This window comes from Aspergillus stella-maris (assembly GCF_047715825.1).
Source record: "Aspergillus stella-maris strain CBS 113639 unplaced genomic scaffold BDV14scaffold_15, whole genome shotgun sequence".
NCBI classification, from domain to species: Eukaryota; Fungi; Ascomycota; class Eurotiomycetes; order Eurotiales; family Aspergillaceae; genus Aspergillus; species Aspergillus stella-maris.
Genome location: NW_027396809.1, coordinates 307,941 through 324,964, shown reverse-complemented (window position 1 = coordinate 324,964; position 17,024 = coordinate 307,941). Strand labels below are relative to the sequence as shown.

Genomic DNA, 17,024 nt, shown 5'->3' with positions numbered 1-17,024 from the left:
TACATCCAGGTTAAGGCCACAGATAATCTAAATCATATTTGTGTTAATCTTTAAAGGATGGTAATAGTTAAGGAAAGTCTAGGAGCTAGCGTGCTTTATAATCATGTTGCTCCTTGCTAACCTATTCTAAGGTTAAATGTCAGCAGCTTAAAGGACCCAGAAAGTGGTGGTATGGAAAGAGTTGCTTACCACTCTTGTTAATTACTTTGCTACCCCCGTACTGGAACTGATGAGCATGGAATGCCCCAGGCCACCTGTAGATCTCCCTAAACATGACTAGTAGGCTGGACATGGCGGACTTCAACATGGGTTATGTCCAATAAATAGTTGGGATACCTTTGACCAATTCTGTTTTGCAGAAGACATGCCAATCCGCCTTCTTCTAGTTCAAGGGCACCAGGAGCTGTTGGCAGCCTTTGCTAACAAAACGCTTCTGCAAATGGGCCCTTGATGTCAAGTTATTGTAGAATGCCTTGGCATAGAATAAGACTCCAAATAGTAGCGTATAGGGACATATCACCAAAGAGGGGCCATAGACCACTTCCAGGAGTGTAAATGTAGTCCTGTTGTTAATTAGCCCACATTTCTCAGTTTAGACAGCTCTCCTGGGGGAGGGAGGCCAATGGTTTCCAAAATAGACTCGTGTTAAACAGATCCAGTAGGACTTGGAGATCATGGAATATGGGATAGGGGGAAATAAAAGCAGCGTCCTTACAATTTTGTTAGCCCAATAAACTTTTTACATCCATCTGGCATTAGTTCAACCAAAGGGATTAGAGGCCTGCTACAAGGATCCTTCTGCAGCAAGATTCGTAGGTCCTTGAACTAGTGACTTAATGGTTATGGGAAGTCTTTCGTGACTAGGATACCAGAGGATACAAGCGGCTTTGAGATGGAGGCGTATAAAGAGTGGGTGAGGTATTATGTTCAGGTATGCTTTGTGTATGCCAGCTACTGCAGGGAGCTTGACTGATTGAAAGTAGGCATTATACGACAGGGCACCCAGTTACAAAGACGTTATTGAAGCTGGGAAGGATATTGAGTATTTTTGGTTTGCGCTGCGAGACTGGCGAGGGGGTAATTCAGAGGAGTTCTTTGGTGGTCTTGGAGAGTGGGCTGAAAGAGAATTGCATGAACTATCAAAGATAAAGCAATATTAAGACCATGAATATGAAAGCACCAATAAAGAAGATTGTAGCTGTGTCGGGCACCCGAAGGGGTTAGTAGAGTCAGCGTTGTTTGAGCCGCAGTCCAGTGACTCTTTGAGCCGCCGTGACTCAGACGGGCAGAAACAACAATAAATACTCCTGTTCTTCTTCCTTTTCGCATATTCTCCTCATGCTCATCCATTACTCGACTAGCCGCCATCATGGAGCAGGTTAGGAAGGCTTTCTTCAATCCGCTCGCAACGAGCAAGTCTCAGATTAGAGACATCTTACAAGACCTCCCAGTCGGCTCTGCACACCCATACAGCCCCGAGCGATTACTCCTCTGTCGAACGGCAAACGGTATTACCGAAATCGACATCTCTTCATATCCAGATGACTACTTCTTCAATGCCGTCGATCTCGGGGAGATGGGCGAGACCCTTCTCCGGCGAATGGCTGGCTTCAAGTCGCATCTCGGTGTATTCGACGACTTCCAGATAATGCAAGCACCGGCTTCCACGTTCAAGATCCCCATAGTCTCCGGTCAAATCACGATTTTTGCGGTGTCTGAGAGAACACCCACTTACTACGATCTCTGCTTTGCGGACGCGTCATACAACACATGCTGTTTCAACGCGACATATACCTTCAAGGGAATCAACCATAGTGGCGATATCACCACTGGACAGGACTTTCTGGCTCACGTCACGCTCGACCAAGAGAAGCTAACAGACAAGAAGATATGCGTCTTTATATCCGGCTATGAATATACCCGTATCACGAGGTTCCTTGGAACGCATCCGGCTCTGCTTGTTGCCGACCATGTTGATAAGGTGCTGTATACCATCCCGGTACCCCTGGACGCGGCGACCATTGGAGACTCCACCATCTGTTGCCCGATGGTAATCAAGAAAGATGGAGATTCGTTGATCTGTTCAATACTGCCGACAGCGACCACGGACGTGGATAGGATGTGCTCTGGTCAGACCTTGAAGAGCCCTTCGTTTCCGGAAGCAATTCAGCGCGCCGACTTCACCATCTCTGCGCCTCCGCGCCAGAGTGAAACGCAAGGACTCTTAGGTGCTGATGCGTCTGATTCAATTCAGGAAGCAAGTGCGAGCCTAGGAAGCATGAACAACCCTACCAAGGAGCACGCTGTGATTGCCACCCACTCAGCCAACCTTCCACCTTTCCTCATTGCGGAAAACTCACAAATCATTCGTTTTGGGACTGGCATTGAGTTTCACGAAGATCCCAGCTCGAAAGCTTCCTCATCCACTGTTGTTCTGCCTTGTATATTCGGTTCCCAACTTCAAGGCCCAATCCTGCTGGCAACAGGAACCGTCCCTACCAAAGTACCCTTTGCTGACGAAATCGCCCTCTGCAACTACTACAGCCAACTCAAAAGTGCCGTGGTGATCGTCGACGAGAAAATGACAGACAATGCCCGGAATATCGCAACCGCGTACAGAATCAACGCGCTGTTTATCGTACAACTGAAACCAACGGCTCCGCCTACGAAGACCGAAGAGGTTGTGTCATTGTTGAATGCGGCGAATATCAATGCAGTAACGGCATTGGCAGGACCACAGTCATTGGTTCTGGTTCAGATCGGTGATAATTATTACTTCTACCGAGGCCTCGCGAACCAGGCATACCTCAACACGAATGGTCCGGAGTTCGGTGCGGATGTGACGGCCGTGGTCGAGTCGGTTGGTGTAGAATCCATCCTAGACCCAAGAATCGAGCGGATCGTCACCCTCGGCGAAACGAATTCAGTCCTCCTGCCATCTTCCGGCCAACGAATCCAAATCCAAGATCTTGAGAGGCTGTTTGAAGATCTTTCGGTGGATCAGCTTCGTTGCCTAGAAAAGGATATTTCAGCAGCAGTCCCTCAGCTCCAAGCCCTGATGAACCAGAAGGACTTGCAAGCACTATCCAAGACCCTTGTATCTAAACTGTCACTGAAGATTGACAACGAGGTGGCTCCATTGAGAATTTGCTACATCAATTATCTCAAAGAATACAACAGGACAGACCCGGAATCAGTGAGAAAGAAGGGAAATATGCTTGGGGAACTGAGAAGAACCACCAAGGAGATACAGACTGCTCTGGAGCCGTTGATTTCGAGCCTTTCGAACATAATATCTTCCCAAACAACTTCCAAGCGAACACACGATCTCAAGCGTCTTGTTCGCCAAGCCCAAATTCAGAGTAATGTCGATGCAGTCAAGTCGATGACGTTCGAGACTCTCGCCGGATACCTAGAGAACTATGCGGCAGATATGGGCGTCATGCTATTGAATATCCAGACAGATCCCTATTGCCAGCTTCTGGGAAATTTGAAAGCCAATTCACTCGATGTCAGTCAAGCCTGCAGCCTTGATTCCAGAGTTCTCCATCTTGAAGGATTCGATGCAGGGATCATCATCGAGCAATCGCAGGGCAACCACGAAGGCCCACTCGTCAGCCAGTCTGGACCCTCACACCCAACACTAGCACTTCCGTACTTGAGCCAAGAATCAGGAACCGGGTCGATGCTAGCCTGGGTCTGCTGGGACGAGTTCGTCAACCTCAAGAATCCTTACAGCGTACGATGGATGGAGAAATGTAATGAAGCCCACATTGCTGCGCTACGGATCATGATGCGATCAACACTCAGCCAAGCAGTTTCATCTCGAGAATACAACATGCAACCCGGCAATACCGAAACAGGCCGTCTCATGAGCGCCCTGCTAATGTCAGCCATGTCCAAGCTTGCCGCGATGAGGACATCAACACCAGTTGAGTGCAAGGAGGCGGAAGATACCGTGACGAAACTCATGCGCGGCCTCTTCGGCAATCTGCTTACAATAGCAGGCTCCGGAGTTCGTCCCCTCAGCATGGTCTGGCAGCTCTTCGGCATAAACTCCCAGAACGACCTTCCCAAGACCGACGCTGACTGGATCTGGTACGAGACCGTCGTCGCGCTATACCCGTATACCGGCTGGCCGCGCAAGCAATTCTACGCAAACTTGGAGAAACTGCTCGACAAAGCCATCATCCGCGTCGTAACGACCAACGAAGACATTGCTACGGTGAAATTAAACCGGATACAGGAAATGATCAAGTACTGCAAGCTCCGCAACATCCAGCTTCACCATTCCCGTTCCATCATTACTGTAATCATGCGAATGCTTACCGCTGCCGATAACGATGCCAGCTTGGACATCGCGGCCGTCGCTGCCCGTCTACTCACGCATCTTCCGCGCAAAATCGAGAACCCGAGCTCGGGCTACACAAAAATGTTCAAGTATCTCAAAAGTCTGCAAGCAGGAGGCCAGCGACGTCCTGCGGCTGACCTTGTTTTCGCGAACACGTATACCGCGCGCTCGGCTGTCTTTAGCGAGCTGAAGACCCGGGTGGCCGAAGCGTGTAAGAGCCGTGACTGGGATAAGGTGAAGAGCGCCTGTCGGGCAATCATTGACAAACACGCCCAGCTGGCTTCTTTATGGCGCGTCGGTCCTGGAGCGCTGACCCTTCAAAATCAACAGGTCTACAAAGACCTTTTGACTGCAGACCTGGGCCACGACTCTAACGCTACTAAAGAGCTCTGCAACAAAGTCTTCGCCGACGCAGAGATTAAGCGCGTCCCCTGGCAAGTCGGGAAAGAGGGCGAATTCGACGACGACAGCATCGAGCCTCTTGACGATTACTTCGTCCACGAGATGTTGACGGGTGAAAAGACGATGGGAAAGCCTCTAGTTCAACAGCCCACTGCCAATATCTGGATCGACATGACTCAACCAGTCGAAAAAGCAACATCCGCAGAAGCCTTCGCGCCCTTCAAATCCGTCCTGAGATCAAACTTCGTCACAACAATGCAGAAGGAGCACCTATCCGCCGAGGAAGTCTGTCGGCTTCTGAGCATTGCACCGTCAGCAATGCGTGTTTTCGTCAAGGCTCTCAATCCGGACTTTGTTTGGACGGATCTAGGCGAGAAATTTAGGGACGTGATCCTGGACTTGTTGAATGACCGAGCAAATCGAATGGAGAGTTGCCCGACTGCTAGTTTGTTGGGATTGGGCGATTATAACGACGTGAACATGTTGGAGTGAAGATCGAAGGCGCGACCTTCTATTTTTTTTATGATTACCAAGGCGTCCTGGCGTATGGCTACTGTTTGACGGTAGAGACCGAGCCACTTGATGAATACTTAGAATACCTAAGAGATTGGACACCCGATTGTGGAGAGGCCAACTGGAATCGCCCCGTTGTTCATACTTTACTCGGCAATTATGTATCTGAAAGAAAATACACGCACTAGGGTTGGTCGGTGCCTTTTCCATTCTTGCCTCTTGTATAACTGCAATTACAACAAGGCGAAAGCAAAACAATAAAGTAATTGCCGGTTACAACCTAGGCCTTGACTTTTAGTCCAATGAGTTATGTAAGGTGGCAAGATGGGAGAGTTCTATCTATACATTCAATCGAGAAAAAGATAACCATGATACAGGAAGGTCACAAAGACACTACCTCAGCATTATTATGTGTTGAGATAGCCTCAGGCATCAGCTGGCGGTCACGTGCTCTCCGCACCACTGACTTTCCACCGATCGCCTTCTAGATAGAGAATCCAAGGGCTTCTCACGGCGATCGCTCACCTCCGAGTTCCCGACATTATGCATGATGCAGCAACCAACAGGGAGGTCACTAATCCAAACACACCCGACCTGACATAGCATAAGATCTCCAATAAAAAACACCGAAACCCACACGCAAAAACATATTATACTTACCTACTATCTTACCACATCTGACTAACCACGATTAAAGTAATTTAGTATTAATGGTGAAGATTAATCAAAGTAAGGATTATTACCGTAGGTCACGACAAAACCAGACTGTTTAATTTGCCCCGTATCCCAGTTTGCTGAGGACTTTGTATCTGGCATGAAACACATCACCGAGTTTGACTGGAAATAGAGCCCTCTGCTATACGCAGGCATTCGCTCTTCCTCGATTCTAGTTGCAGGATCAAGAACGGGGAAGTTGAAGGTACTGAGTGTTCTTTGGGGAGACGGTGGCCGTCAAAGAAACCGGCTGAGCCGAAGGAACGGGCTCATTTCAGTGACCTAGCCCTGGACAGCGAGAAGAGTTGAGTATATCCTCTGATCGCTCGAGGACGAACAGAGAATGAGAGATTGGCTGTGCAGTTGTGCAAGAAGTGAGAATAGCCACGTGATCATGTATTGCTCAGCCTCATGAGTTGCGCACTGATTCGAATCACAGTTTAGGATATCGGGATTGTATAAAATAATTTTGTGGAGTTATGGTTAAGTTGTCTTTTGGCCTCAGAGGCGGCTTTACCGAAGGTTGGAAAACGGACCCGGAGAGGATCCCATGGACCCTTGGATTGCTTCAAAAACTTGATTAGACTGGGTGATAACTTTGAACGTACTTAAGTAAAATAGAACTTTAACACTCTGATCATCGCCAGTCTAAGCCAGTCCCAACCTCTCATTCGCCAACCTCCTGACCTCCCTCTGCCCTTCTGTAATCCCTTCCTCGTCGACATCGAACGCCATGAACCCCATAGCTTTCATCCCCTCGTCACTAAGAATATTCTCTTTCTTCGCTCCGTGATCCTCATGGTCTTGCTCCGTCTCGGCAGTAGGTAACATCGTGTTAAAGTCTCGCGGCCTCATGACCTTCTCAAATGCATCGCGCAAATCAACCAATGAATCCAGGTTATACGGTGTCAAGGGGTTACAAGCGTTATAAACGACGCTTGAATCTGTAGTACCGGGGTGGAACCGATCAACTTCGTGCACGAGATCGCAGTGCCAGAAGACGTAGTCGCCTGGTTGCACGGGTGGAATGCCGACGATGCTTCGATCTAGTGCGAGGTGTGGGTGGAGGTCGACTGTGGGCTTGAGCTGGGCGTGCCCGGGTGTTGCGCCGGGGAATGTGGGCTCAGTGTCGTCGTATTCTCCGTCTTCGCTGGTGCCGCCCATGAAGAGCGGGCGGAGCATGATGTATGCGAGGGTGGCTTTCAGGCTGGGCAGGAGACGCAGCGTGCCCTCGCCTGTCCCTGTATGAGAGAGCGATAGCCATCCTTGTAGACTGCGCCAGCAGCTCGCTGTTGAGCCGCCCAAGTTGTATAAATCGCTCTTGGCGTCTAGGCGGTGGTCTGCAACCCAGGCGTCCCAGTCCTCCCATCTGCCTTCGAAGATGGCGGAAAAGTTCTTTCTGTTCTCCTCATCTTCCCACCTCTCCGTTGCACCGCTGTCCAAGTGAGCTGGAAGAGTATACTCCGCCTCTTTGCTGGGATGGCGGATACGGAATCGGTCTGCATAGGTGACTTGACTGGACAGGTCGATAGGAACGGATGGATCGTTGACGCGCCATAATTTAGACACGCAGTTCATTGCTTCAAGAACGGCTGGGTGACTGCGAATCTGGACTTGGGGAGGTGTCCACCACAGACTCCAATTTTGAGGGTTATCTTTAGGGAAGCCGCCGACACTACGGTGGCGGCAAGTGTAGTCTTTTAATTCGGATTCCCAGGCTTCGGCTTGTGACTTTTCGACGACACCGCGGAGGATAACGCACCCGCGCTCGCGGACAAGAGAGGCAAAGGAAGGAGGGAGTTCGCCGCCTGTCACAGTAGAACTGAGGTCAGAAACTCCTCACGAGTCAGGCAGAGCTTTGGCGAGGTGCATACCATTCTTGCGGACATCGTTGAAATCAATTTCGGGGATCATAGCATGTCCATTCTTCTCAATAAACGCAACTTCATTCTCAAGGACTTTTAGGAGCTTCGAGTAGGATTCAATGACCTTGCTCTTGTTCTCAGGCTTGACCAGGCGCTTCTTGATCTCTTTGAAACGGGCATCAAGCAACGGGGCTCTTCAAGGTTATCTAGTCAGCTTGATACCATTTGGGTTATAGACCTACTTACTTGGCCCTAGGCTGCTCGACGAGGATCTGCTGTTGGACGGTCGCAATCATTTTGCGCGTTGATGGCTTTCGAATCGGCTCGCAATGGAATCATGGAGATGACAATGCCTTTATATCGTTTTCCCCAACGTTAATGGTAATGGCACCATCTGGCCTCTGAATAACTTTTTTCGGCAGAACACAAATAATCCGAACTGCGTTCCCCGCGCGAAATTGTCTGGTCAGCCATTCAGGGTTTTTCATGCCGGGGATATGAGACCTTCGCCGCGGGTCAAGTTAGTTGGCCGCGGGCTAATAGAGTAGGGCCGCTACTCCAATTATCCATATTTACGCTTATCATCCAAACAGTGGAGACATGGCTCTCCACATCTTGTCAGATATGCTGGGAATAATGATAGAACATACTTTAGATAATAGGGACCCAGTCCCAGTAGGTTAGATGTTCGTGTCCAACCCCTAGTGTTGCTGATAAGAGTCCAATCCTCCAGATTGTGATATAATCAGAGTCGGTCCGTGGCCATTGGGAGGGTTTCAGGAGGCATTTTTTGGTTTTCTTGTGTCGAGCGGCGCAAGTCGTGGTCATTATGAAGTCGGCATTCGAGAAGGCGCGCAGCCTGGATATTGTCCGGGAGATGACAGTGCCTCTATTCTCGATCAGTCTATATGCATCTGTAAGCGATAGACCTTTCCGAGCCACGATTGTACAGCCGACCTGCAATGCTAACCATGAAATACCAGCTCGGCGGTTTATCATTTGGAATCGGTAGGTGCACTCACGACTCATATCGTAGAGCCACATCCAAACATTCTGACAGAACCCCATTCTAGACAATAACTATTGGTCCGGCCTCCTCGGTATGACCACTTTCAAGAACGACTTTGGCGTTTACGATCCGTCCACAAGCGAGTATATCATCCCGACGAGCTGGCAATCGGCTGGAACTGGCCCGCCCATGGCCGGTATGGCGTTCGGCGCACTGCTCTCTGGATTCGTCGGAAGCCATCTTGGTCGGGTGCCTTGCTTTCAGGCTGCCTCGATTATAGCTTCAGTTGGTATTATCATTCAAGCAACAGCAAAGCACTCGTACTGGCAGATTGTCGCGGGGAGAATCGTGGCGTGTTTGGCGCTGGGATTGCTGGCAAATGTTGTTCCGGCTTATCAGGCTGAATGTGCGCCGCGGAGAATCCGGGGAGGACTCGTCAACTGCTGTGGGTATGATCTCGAACATGTCGATTGGGGGTAGCTAACAGGAACAGATCAATTCAGCCTTCTAACTGGCGCGGTACTGATCAACACGGCAAATTGGGGAGTTTATGAAAGAACTAATCAGTGGGCTTATCGCCTTGCTATTTTGCTGCAGCTTGTAGCACCATTGATATTAGGCATCGGCTCATTCTTCATGCCTGAATCCCCAAGATGGCTCATTGGCCGTGGTCGAGATGCGGAAGCGCTGGAAATTCTGAAACTTCTGAGGCGCGGGACTCCTATGGAGTCGATCGAAGAAGAGACGACGTTGCTTGTTGCGGCGGAAGAGGAAAGCAGAGCTTCTTTGCATAACTCCTGGATTGAGTGTTTCAAGTAAGCATTACATCTCTTCGTGAAAACGTCAAAGACTCATGAGTCCAGAGGAACAAACCTTCGACGAACTCTCATTATCATCGGCGTACAATGCTGGCAACAAGCCCAAGGCAACTCATTTATCCAATCGTACGGCGTTATCTTTCTACAGCAGATTGGTATCCAAGACACATATAAGACGCAGATTCTGCTGAGTCTGAGCCAGGCGCTTGCGTGTGGTTTTGGTTTCTATCTTCCTGATCGATTTGGAAGGCGCCCGGTGATGATTTGCGCAGCTATCATCATGGCAGCGTGCATGTATACCGTGGGTGGTATTACCGGGTATGACCTCGCCGATAATCAAAATGCAATGAAAGGTGCCTTGGCCGCGTTGTTCATATGGCAGGTCTTCCTATCGGTTGGATGGTCCAGTTGGTACGTCAGCCGCTTCAACGACCCTCGTAATAGCACGTTCAGAACTAACCTTTATGATTTTGTTCAGCGTCTGGATTGTCACAGCCGAGGCAGCCACCCTGCTTCTTCGCGAGAAAACCATCATGATTGGAACTTTCGTCGGTTTCTGCGTGTCGATTCTCGTCAGTTTTGTGAATCCGTACATGCAGAATGTCGGGTATGGCGGGCTCGAGGGTCGGATTGGTTTCGTATACGGCTCTTTTAGCGTGGCTACGGCGATCTGGAGTTTCTTTCTCTTACCAGAGACAGGGAAACGCTCTCTCGAGGAGTTGGATGAATTGTTTGAGAGGCGCGTCTCGACGCGTGGTTTTTCGGTTTATCGGACGCAAGATGTCGACAAAGATGTAGTGCATGGTGAGGAGGTAACATTGGAGGGAGGGCAGAGAAAAGTGCCTGCAACATTGGTAAAGAAAGACTCAATTGGAGGGTAGATGGTGCAAGGAGGTTGGAGGAAGAGAGTTGAAACACCGCAAGTGTTCTTTCGGGGCACGTGAGGTAATACAGCAGCCGTAGGAAGTCATGGCACCAAACTTCTCTTTCTCTCTATCTCGAATATACCCATCATCGAATGGAATTTGAATTACTGTCCTGATCCTCGATTAGTTTAAAGCTTTTTCAATCCAAATAGTTGTCTATTCTTCAACCCTCCATCTAGGAAACTCCAGGCAATCCTCGCTCAGCCTCCCCAGAGACCCAACATCTGCCCCGAACAATTCCTCCAGGATCAGGTGCAACCGGCGCAAAGGCAACTCTACAAATTCATGCTTCCCAACTAGCGCCTCCAATCTGTCTCGAAATGTCATGAGAAGGTCCCGACGTGAGACAAAGTCATCGTCAGTTATGGATGCAAGAAGCATCGCGATCAAGCATCCTCCAATCAATGTCAGGCTTCCCTTGTTGTAGCTGAGCCAGAGGCCTGTAACGGGCGTGGTTTCCAAGGCTTCAAGAAGAGGCATCAGATCGCTTTGCACATGATTGGCGATACTGTCGGCTAGGTCACTCTCTAACTCAGGATCGAGGTGCTCTGATCGACGAGCGGCAAAAATGGCGCGATGGATAGATGTTATCAGTCCAAGCATTGCTAACTGGACTGTTATAGTGTACGATGTTTCCGATGTTGATATAAGCGCGTGATACTGTCGTTTCCACGACTCAATCCGCTGGAGCAACGGTCTAGCTCGTTCAATAGCTTCATCTACCAGCATTCGGTCAAAATTCGAGCAAATGCTGTAAAAATTGTCTAGGACGTCGGAAAGGATCACAGAGAGCGCAGTCAAGGCTATGAAGGCATTTGCCCAAGCGAAAGATTCGACAGACAGTCTTCCATCGGGGTCCGAAAAATCGTCTAGTTGAAGCAGCGCCACGTTCCAGCTTTGAGATGTGATATGTGAGGGTCGTCCGAGCCAGTGGGAGATAAATTTGTCGTGAGTGAATATTGCCCACCAGAGGACACGGCGAAGTCTGCGCTCCGAGGGACATAATGTCCATGACAACGGATCAAGATTGAGACCGATGTCCTGCGCGATGCCAACAAGCATGCAACTGAGAGCCCATGTTCCCGGGTGGTTCGGCGCGCGAACCCACCGGGGGCGGATGTGGAGGAAGAGAAGAATCGCCTGGACCACAGCAATATTTGGAGTATGGCTTTCGTGTGTCAGTCGATTGAATATGTCGTCCAGATTCTTCAGTGACGGACGTGGTTCTGTCTGCGATAATGGAGATTTATGAGAAAAGTACGATCCGTGAAGATATACCAGGGCAAGCAGAGATGCGGGAAGACACTTTGCTGCGCGCTTGGCCATAAAAATATCTATAGGATCCAGTATCGGATAAGACGGATGGGTATAGGTATAGTACAAGCGGATAAGCTCCTCTTGATGGTGGAACGAGGAGTCTATTTCCTCTGTCGAGTACATGGTGGCATGGACATCCAAGTGATCATTTGGATATGTGGTAAAGTACGTCGGGGCATTCGAATCAGTGCCGGTACCCATTCTCCAAACGGCCCAACGTGGATTTCCAAAGCGCGAGGACTCATCATAAACAAGATGCCGGAGCAGGTGCGGGTCCTGATCGCTGCTCGAGCCGGAGTAAAGGAACGTTCGATCTGTCGATAATGTTGTGCCAACGAGAATGTCTGAAATAGTTCGTGAGCTTGATTGCTTTGTTGGATCCTGCGCTACCTGTCGCTCTTCAGAAGATGGCTTCGAGGATTTCGGAGTCTCCGTTGGAGTAGACACGACTGCATTGCGCGCGGGCCTACTCCGGGGCGTGGGTTCGCTCAGGAAAGTACACTGTAAGCCGCGATGGCTACAGAGCATGCAAGGTCCATCGCTGCGGATACAAGCGGTTCGCCTGCGGCGACAAGCATCGCAACTATCAGAGTTAGTGTCTGTTAGGTCACACTCGCATTTCAAACTCACGGCTTCTGCGTTCTTGATCGGTATGGTCTCCCCGCTGAAGTCATGCTTCGTGCTATCTAGCCTGCGAACTGTACTTCTTGTGCCAGGTCTCGTTGACTATATTGCTGTCGCAATATCTCGAGCTGCCTGACAGAAGAGCAGCAGATAGACTATGTGATTGAATCGCAATTTGGAGTAGGAGGCTACAAGGAGATAACCAAGTGCTTAGTCAAGCATAAACTCTGATGCCTGGATCCTCAGGCCACTAACAATAGGGCTATTCCCGGTGTTCTCTGAATAGTTTTACTTCGGTGGCTCGCATGCATCATTACGATTGACCTTTGTGGATGAGATTAATTCCATTCACATCAGTCTTCTTCTACCTAAGCGTGTGATCATCAGGATACAAGTACCAGTCCAGGTGTTTGATAAGGCATTGACACACAGTCTAGACACGCTCGCATACAAAAACTGGTTAGCATTTTTAGGGCCATTTCGAAGGTCGTAATAGTGCTCCCTGCCTTAACGCGTCGCATCCTTGATTCTTGATTTCGTCTTTCTAGAAATACAAAAGGTTGGGTATGGCGTTCACGCCGCTCTTTAGATACTTCGCCCTGGCATTGTTGTCGCTTCGTTCCGGAACAATGGTTAATGAGTTTGTATCCTCGATACACCCCGTCTCAGAGCATTGAAAAATGTCCCTGTCTAAGAGTCTCCATTCCATGAGCCGTACAAGAGTGAATATTTTAAGCTTTCACGGTCTTGTCTCGTACCCCACAACACACCCCCGGTACTGGCCCAGACTTATTTCATTGTTCTTTGCGTCATGTAGATATACTCTTTGAACGCTCAGAAGCCGCAATTACTGTATTGATTATGTCTATGGTGGGAGAACAATAGATACCTTGGCTTGGGCTTTCTTTATTACACTTGGGTGAAAAAGGCTTCCTCTCTTGTTGCAAAATAAGCTAGCTATATTTCTTTCAATACATTCCATTCAGTCCCGAGTATATTCATTATTTCCTCTATCGAATAAGCTCTAACAATCCCTTCCAACGTCCTAGGTCTAGATCTCCCTATCAGGAACTTTAGGAAGAGCTGCCTTTGAACGAACAAGGCCTATTGTCTCGTTACAAAGTAGAAACCCTACAGCATTCTCTTTGTAAACTTCACCCTCAAAGCAAAGCTACGAAACCCGTTACTGGGCCTCTATGATACATCGGGACGGTGCAGTATCAGAGAAGCATAAATAGACTCCAGATGTCTCGCCAATTACAACTTCTTCAAACAGAAACAGACAGTCTAACAACTTCTCTGACAAAGTCTACAACACACTCAACAAACCAACATCGACACCGACACCAAACTAAGTTTTACAACTTCTTTTCCACGCTACCAAAATGTCTGGACGTCAAAACTCTTCTTCTCCCAACTCCGGCTCCGGCCAAGAGTCTCGCTCGCAACAGCGAGCCCCACGGCCTCCCCAGCGTCTATACAATGAGGGATTCCTATACTCCTCCAGCTCACGCCCCGGCCGCGGCCACACTCGCCAGGCGAGCAGCAGCTCAGACGACATGCCCGGGCTGCGCTATGAGCGTCCACCCCCGTCAGCAGTCCCACGGACAGACGAGGAGATTCGCGCGGATTTATTCCGCTTAAATGGAATCCCTATCGGCCGGCACTATGCGGCTGAGTCACACCGGACGCCGTCTTTCCAGGCTGCCGGGGCGCGAGGCCAGACTGAGCAAGGCCCGTCTCGGTCCCAGGGGAGGTCCTCGTCTTCACGCTCTTCCTCGAGTACGAGTAGTGGACGGTCTGGATCTAGATCTGGAGGGCCGCAAGCAGAGCATGCTACGCCGTCTAGGAGCGTTCCCTCCGCATCAAGTATCTCCGTGCAGGGCCCCAGTTCGCGGGAGAGGAGTGGTGGTCTTGTGCGCGGAATTGTGAGCCAGAGCCAGCCTCAACGTCGATTTCCTGCCCATGCAAATGGTCTTTTTCCCCGCGAAAGGGGGAGTACAAGTGCTCGTGGCAGCCAGGACCAGGGCCAATTGCAGTCGCAGTCCCAGGCTCAATCTCGTGGTTCAACCCATGCCCAGGATACAGGCCGTCAGAGCAGGGCTGTTTGTGAAGGCTCCCTCAGCGAGACGCGGCGCTCTGACCCTCACGCCCGTCGACAGAGTCGGACTGTTCTTGAAGATGCGCTGAATGACCCGAACCGCCGACGTGTGACGCGCTCGCAATCCCGTCGGGCGCGGCAGGGTCGTGATGACTTGATTCGCAAATTGCAGCAGAGCAGTGGGACTGACCGTAGCAGCCAGTCTGGGTCTGGGGCGAGCCGGGGAAGGGGCAATGATTCTGGGTCAGGCAACAGCGGGTCGGCTTCTGGGCGGGGAGGGATTGGGAGGAGGAGGTAGATAACTACCTTTTAATACCTTATGGTAGTTGAGTGATGAGTTAGTGTGGATGTTGAGAGGTGGATTGGATTGGATGGGACCTAGCATACCAACGCGGGTGTTAACTAACCATAGTCACTCATTTGTCTACTTAGTTGCGCGATAGATTGTTGTGGCTTCTAGTGTCCTACAAATGAATTTGATTATTTTGGTTCTGAACCCTTTCTTTTGACTGTGGTACCTTCAAGTACCGTAAAGTGAGGTTGGCTGAGGGCAAGCAAGGACCCTCACTAAATAGCCAGATCTCCTAGCTCGCATTTTCCGTAACGTAAATCAGCCCAAACTGGCAGCAGCCCTCTTTCCCGTCACCACAGGACGTCACGATTGGAACTCAGTATTTTCAATGGGCATTCAGGCTACTACAGCTTGAGTGCAGCTTGAAATTGAACCCATCTCGAATGCGAGCAGCAGTACGTTCCCAGTAAGACCCTAGGCAGATATCGAAGAGGTCCAAAGGTAGCCGGACCCGGCGTAAGTAGCGGCGATGGCCCCGTAGCTACAGATGATCATCATAGAATTCTATGGTAACCGGTATATCTAGCCTCTCGCAGAAGGTGCGAGATCTTGTAGTACGAACCTGTTCGGTCTCTTCCTCTCACGGGATATCCATGATGGTAATATTACGTTTAGGTCTGCCCCTGGTAGCATTTCCGCTCCAGGCCTTGGGCACCACCACCCCTACAAACACAAATAAAACTACGCGCCTAGCCCAAACACCCCAAATGGGCTGGAGCACCTGGAACGCTTTAAAAGACTCATATAACGAGTCCACAATCCACACCATTGCCGAGCGCCTGAATACCCTGGGCCTAAAAGACGCCGGATATCAGTACCTCCTCCTCGACGAAGGCTGGTCCGACTACAACCGCACAGACGACGGTTTCCTGCAAGCGAACAGGAGTACATTCCCCTCTGGGATATCAGCATTGTCTTCCTACGTCCACAGTAAGGGTCTAAAACTAGGTCTCTACGGCGATAGTGGGGTTCTCACGTGTGGGTTTCGGCCGGGGAGTTTAGGATTCGAAGAGCGAGATGCACTTACCCTTGCAGGTTGGGGAGTCGATTACTGGAAGTATGACAATTGCGGCGGGTACGCGGGGATGACGAGGGCGCCGCAGGAACGATTCGGAGTTATGAAATATGTCCTTGAGAGAGCAGGAAGGGAGATCTTCTATGCGGTTTGCGAGTGGGGTTTCCAGTTTCCTTGGTTATGGGGTGGGAGTATGTGCTACCTTTCTCATTCTCTCCCACCCACTTTTATTGGTTCTTACCGTATGTTGACAAAATGGTAAGGTATCGGCCACTCCTACCGCATGTCAGGCGACATCACAGCAACATTCACAAACGAAACAACCTGCCCATGCAAAACAGCCTACTGCCTGAACACCGGGTACGCGGGGTGTTCCGTGCTCACAATCCTACGCAAAATGCGCGAGATAAGCTCCTTCCAAGAGCCAGGACACTGGCTCGACATGGACATGCTCGAGATTGGCGTCGCAAATATGACGCTGCACATGCAACAGACGCACATGGCGTTTTGGGCGGCGCTGAAGTCGCCGCTGGTTATTGGGGCTGATTTGGGGAGTCTTGGTAAGGAGAGTTTGGGGGTTTTGATGAATAGTGATATTATTGCGGTTAATCAGGATTCTCTTGGGAAGGCTGTGAGGTATGTTGAGGGCGATGGCGGGAGTGTTGAGGTGGAGGTGCAGGTTTGGGTTGGGGAGGTGGAGGGGGGGTATGTGGTTTTGGTTTTTAATGAGAGGAGTTATCCTCGGGATGTTAGTGTTGAGTTCTTGAAGTTGGGGATCGAGATTGGTGATGGCGTGGTGTCTGTCAGGGAGCTGTGGTCTGGGGAGAATTGGGGGAGGAGGGACTCTGTCGAGGTCAACCTTCAGGCTTACCAGACGATTGTTCTTAAATTGACCTGAGGAATATAATGCCTGCCCAGATCAAGCTTAAGGAAACCCTGGTGGTGGAATTTCAAGTGCTGATACAAATAATATCAAACTGTCAAGGCCTTCTACCCTAGTCCAGTGTTCATTAATAG

The 17,024-nt window shown here is 50.0% G+C and overlaps 7 protein-coding genes across 7 annotated transcripts; 5 read left to right on the top strand and 2 right to left on the bottom strand.

Annotated features, from left to right (window-relative positions):
- The first annotated feature begins 1,288 nt into the window (after window positions 1-1,288).
- Window positions 1,289-5,633, top strand: BDV14DRAFT_170184 (uncharacterized protein). The gene has a single exon (XM_073768166.1). The coding sequence runs from the start codon at window positions 1,370-1,372 to the stop codon at window positions 5,243-5,245; it is 3,876 nt and encodes a 1,291-aa protein (XP_073630160.1). The 5' UTR covers window positions 1,289-1,369; the 3' UTR covers window positions 5,246-5,633.
- Window positions 5,634-6,342: 709 nt separating this feature from the next.
- Window positions 6,343-8,483, bottom strand: BDV14DRAFT_207657 (uncharacterized protein). Its single transcript, XM_073775185.1, has 3 exons — window positions 8,092-8,483; window positions 7,855-8,039; window positions 6,343-7,788 (listed from the first exon to the last, which is right to left on the bottom strand). Exons 1-3 carry the CDS (start codon window positions 8,139-8,141, stop codon window positions 6,629-6,631), a joined length of 1,395 nt encoding a protein of 464 aa, XP_073630159.1. The 5' UTR covers window positions 8,142-8,483; the 3' UTR covers window positions 6,343-6,628.
- Window positions 8,484-8,674: 191 nt separating this feature from the next.
- Window positions 8,675-10,553, top strand: BDV14DRAFT_198293 (general substrate transporter; the record flags this gene model as incomplete). Its single annotated transcript, XM_073772903.1, has 6 exons — window positions 8,675-8,761; window positions 8,829-8,853; window positions 8,919-9,299; window positions 9,348-9,669; window positions 9,718-10,083; window positions 10,151-10,553. The coding sequence occupies 6 exons, from the start codon at window positions 8,675-8,677 to the stop codon at window positions 10,551-10,553; spliced, it is 1,584 nt and encodes a 527-aa protein (XP_073630158.1).
- Window positions 10,554-10,754: 201 nt separating this feature from the next.
- BDV14DRAFT_198292 (fungal specific transcription factor domain-containing protein) lies at window positions 10,755-12,038 on the bottom strand (the record flags this gene model as incomplete). Its single annotated transcript, XM_073772902.1, has 1 exon — window positions 10,755-12,038. One exon carries the CDS (start codon window positions 12,036-12,038, stop codon window positions 10,755-10,757), a length of 1,284 nt encoding a protein of 427 aa, XP_073630157.1.
- On the top strand, window positions 12,007-12,293 carry BDV14DRAFT_170179 (uncharacterized protein). The gene has a single exon (XM_073768165.1). It carries the CDS (start codon window positions 12,045-12,047, stop codon window positions 12,237-12,239), a length of 195 nt encoding a protein of 64 aa, XP_073630156.1. The 5' UTR covers window positions 12,007-12,044; the 3' UTR covers window positions 12,240-12,293.
- Window positions 12,294-13,924: 1,631 nt separating this feature from the next.
- Window positions 13,925-14,938, top strand: BDV14DRAFT_198291 (uncharacterized protein; the record flags this gene model as incomplete). The annotated part of the gene is made up of 1 exon (XM_073772901.1): window positions 13,925-14,938. The coding sequence occupies one exon, from the start codon at window positions 13,925-13,927 to the stop codon at window positions 14,936-14,938; it is 1,014 nt and encodes a 337-aa protein (XP_073630155.1).
- A 761-nt stretch (window positions 14,939-15,699) lies between these two features.
- Window positions 15,700-16,905, top strand: BDV14DRAFT_198290 (glycoside hydrolase family 27 protein; the record flags this gene model as incomplete). The annotated part of the gene is made up of 2 exons (XM_073772900.1): window positions 15,700-16,198; window positions 16,271-16,905. 2 exons carry the CDS (start codon window positions 15,700-15,702, stop codon window positions 16,903-16,905), a joined length of 1,134 nt encoding a protein of 377 aa, XP_073630154.1.
- Between the last annotated feature and the right edge of the window lie 119 nt (window positions 16,906-17,024).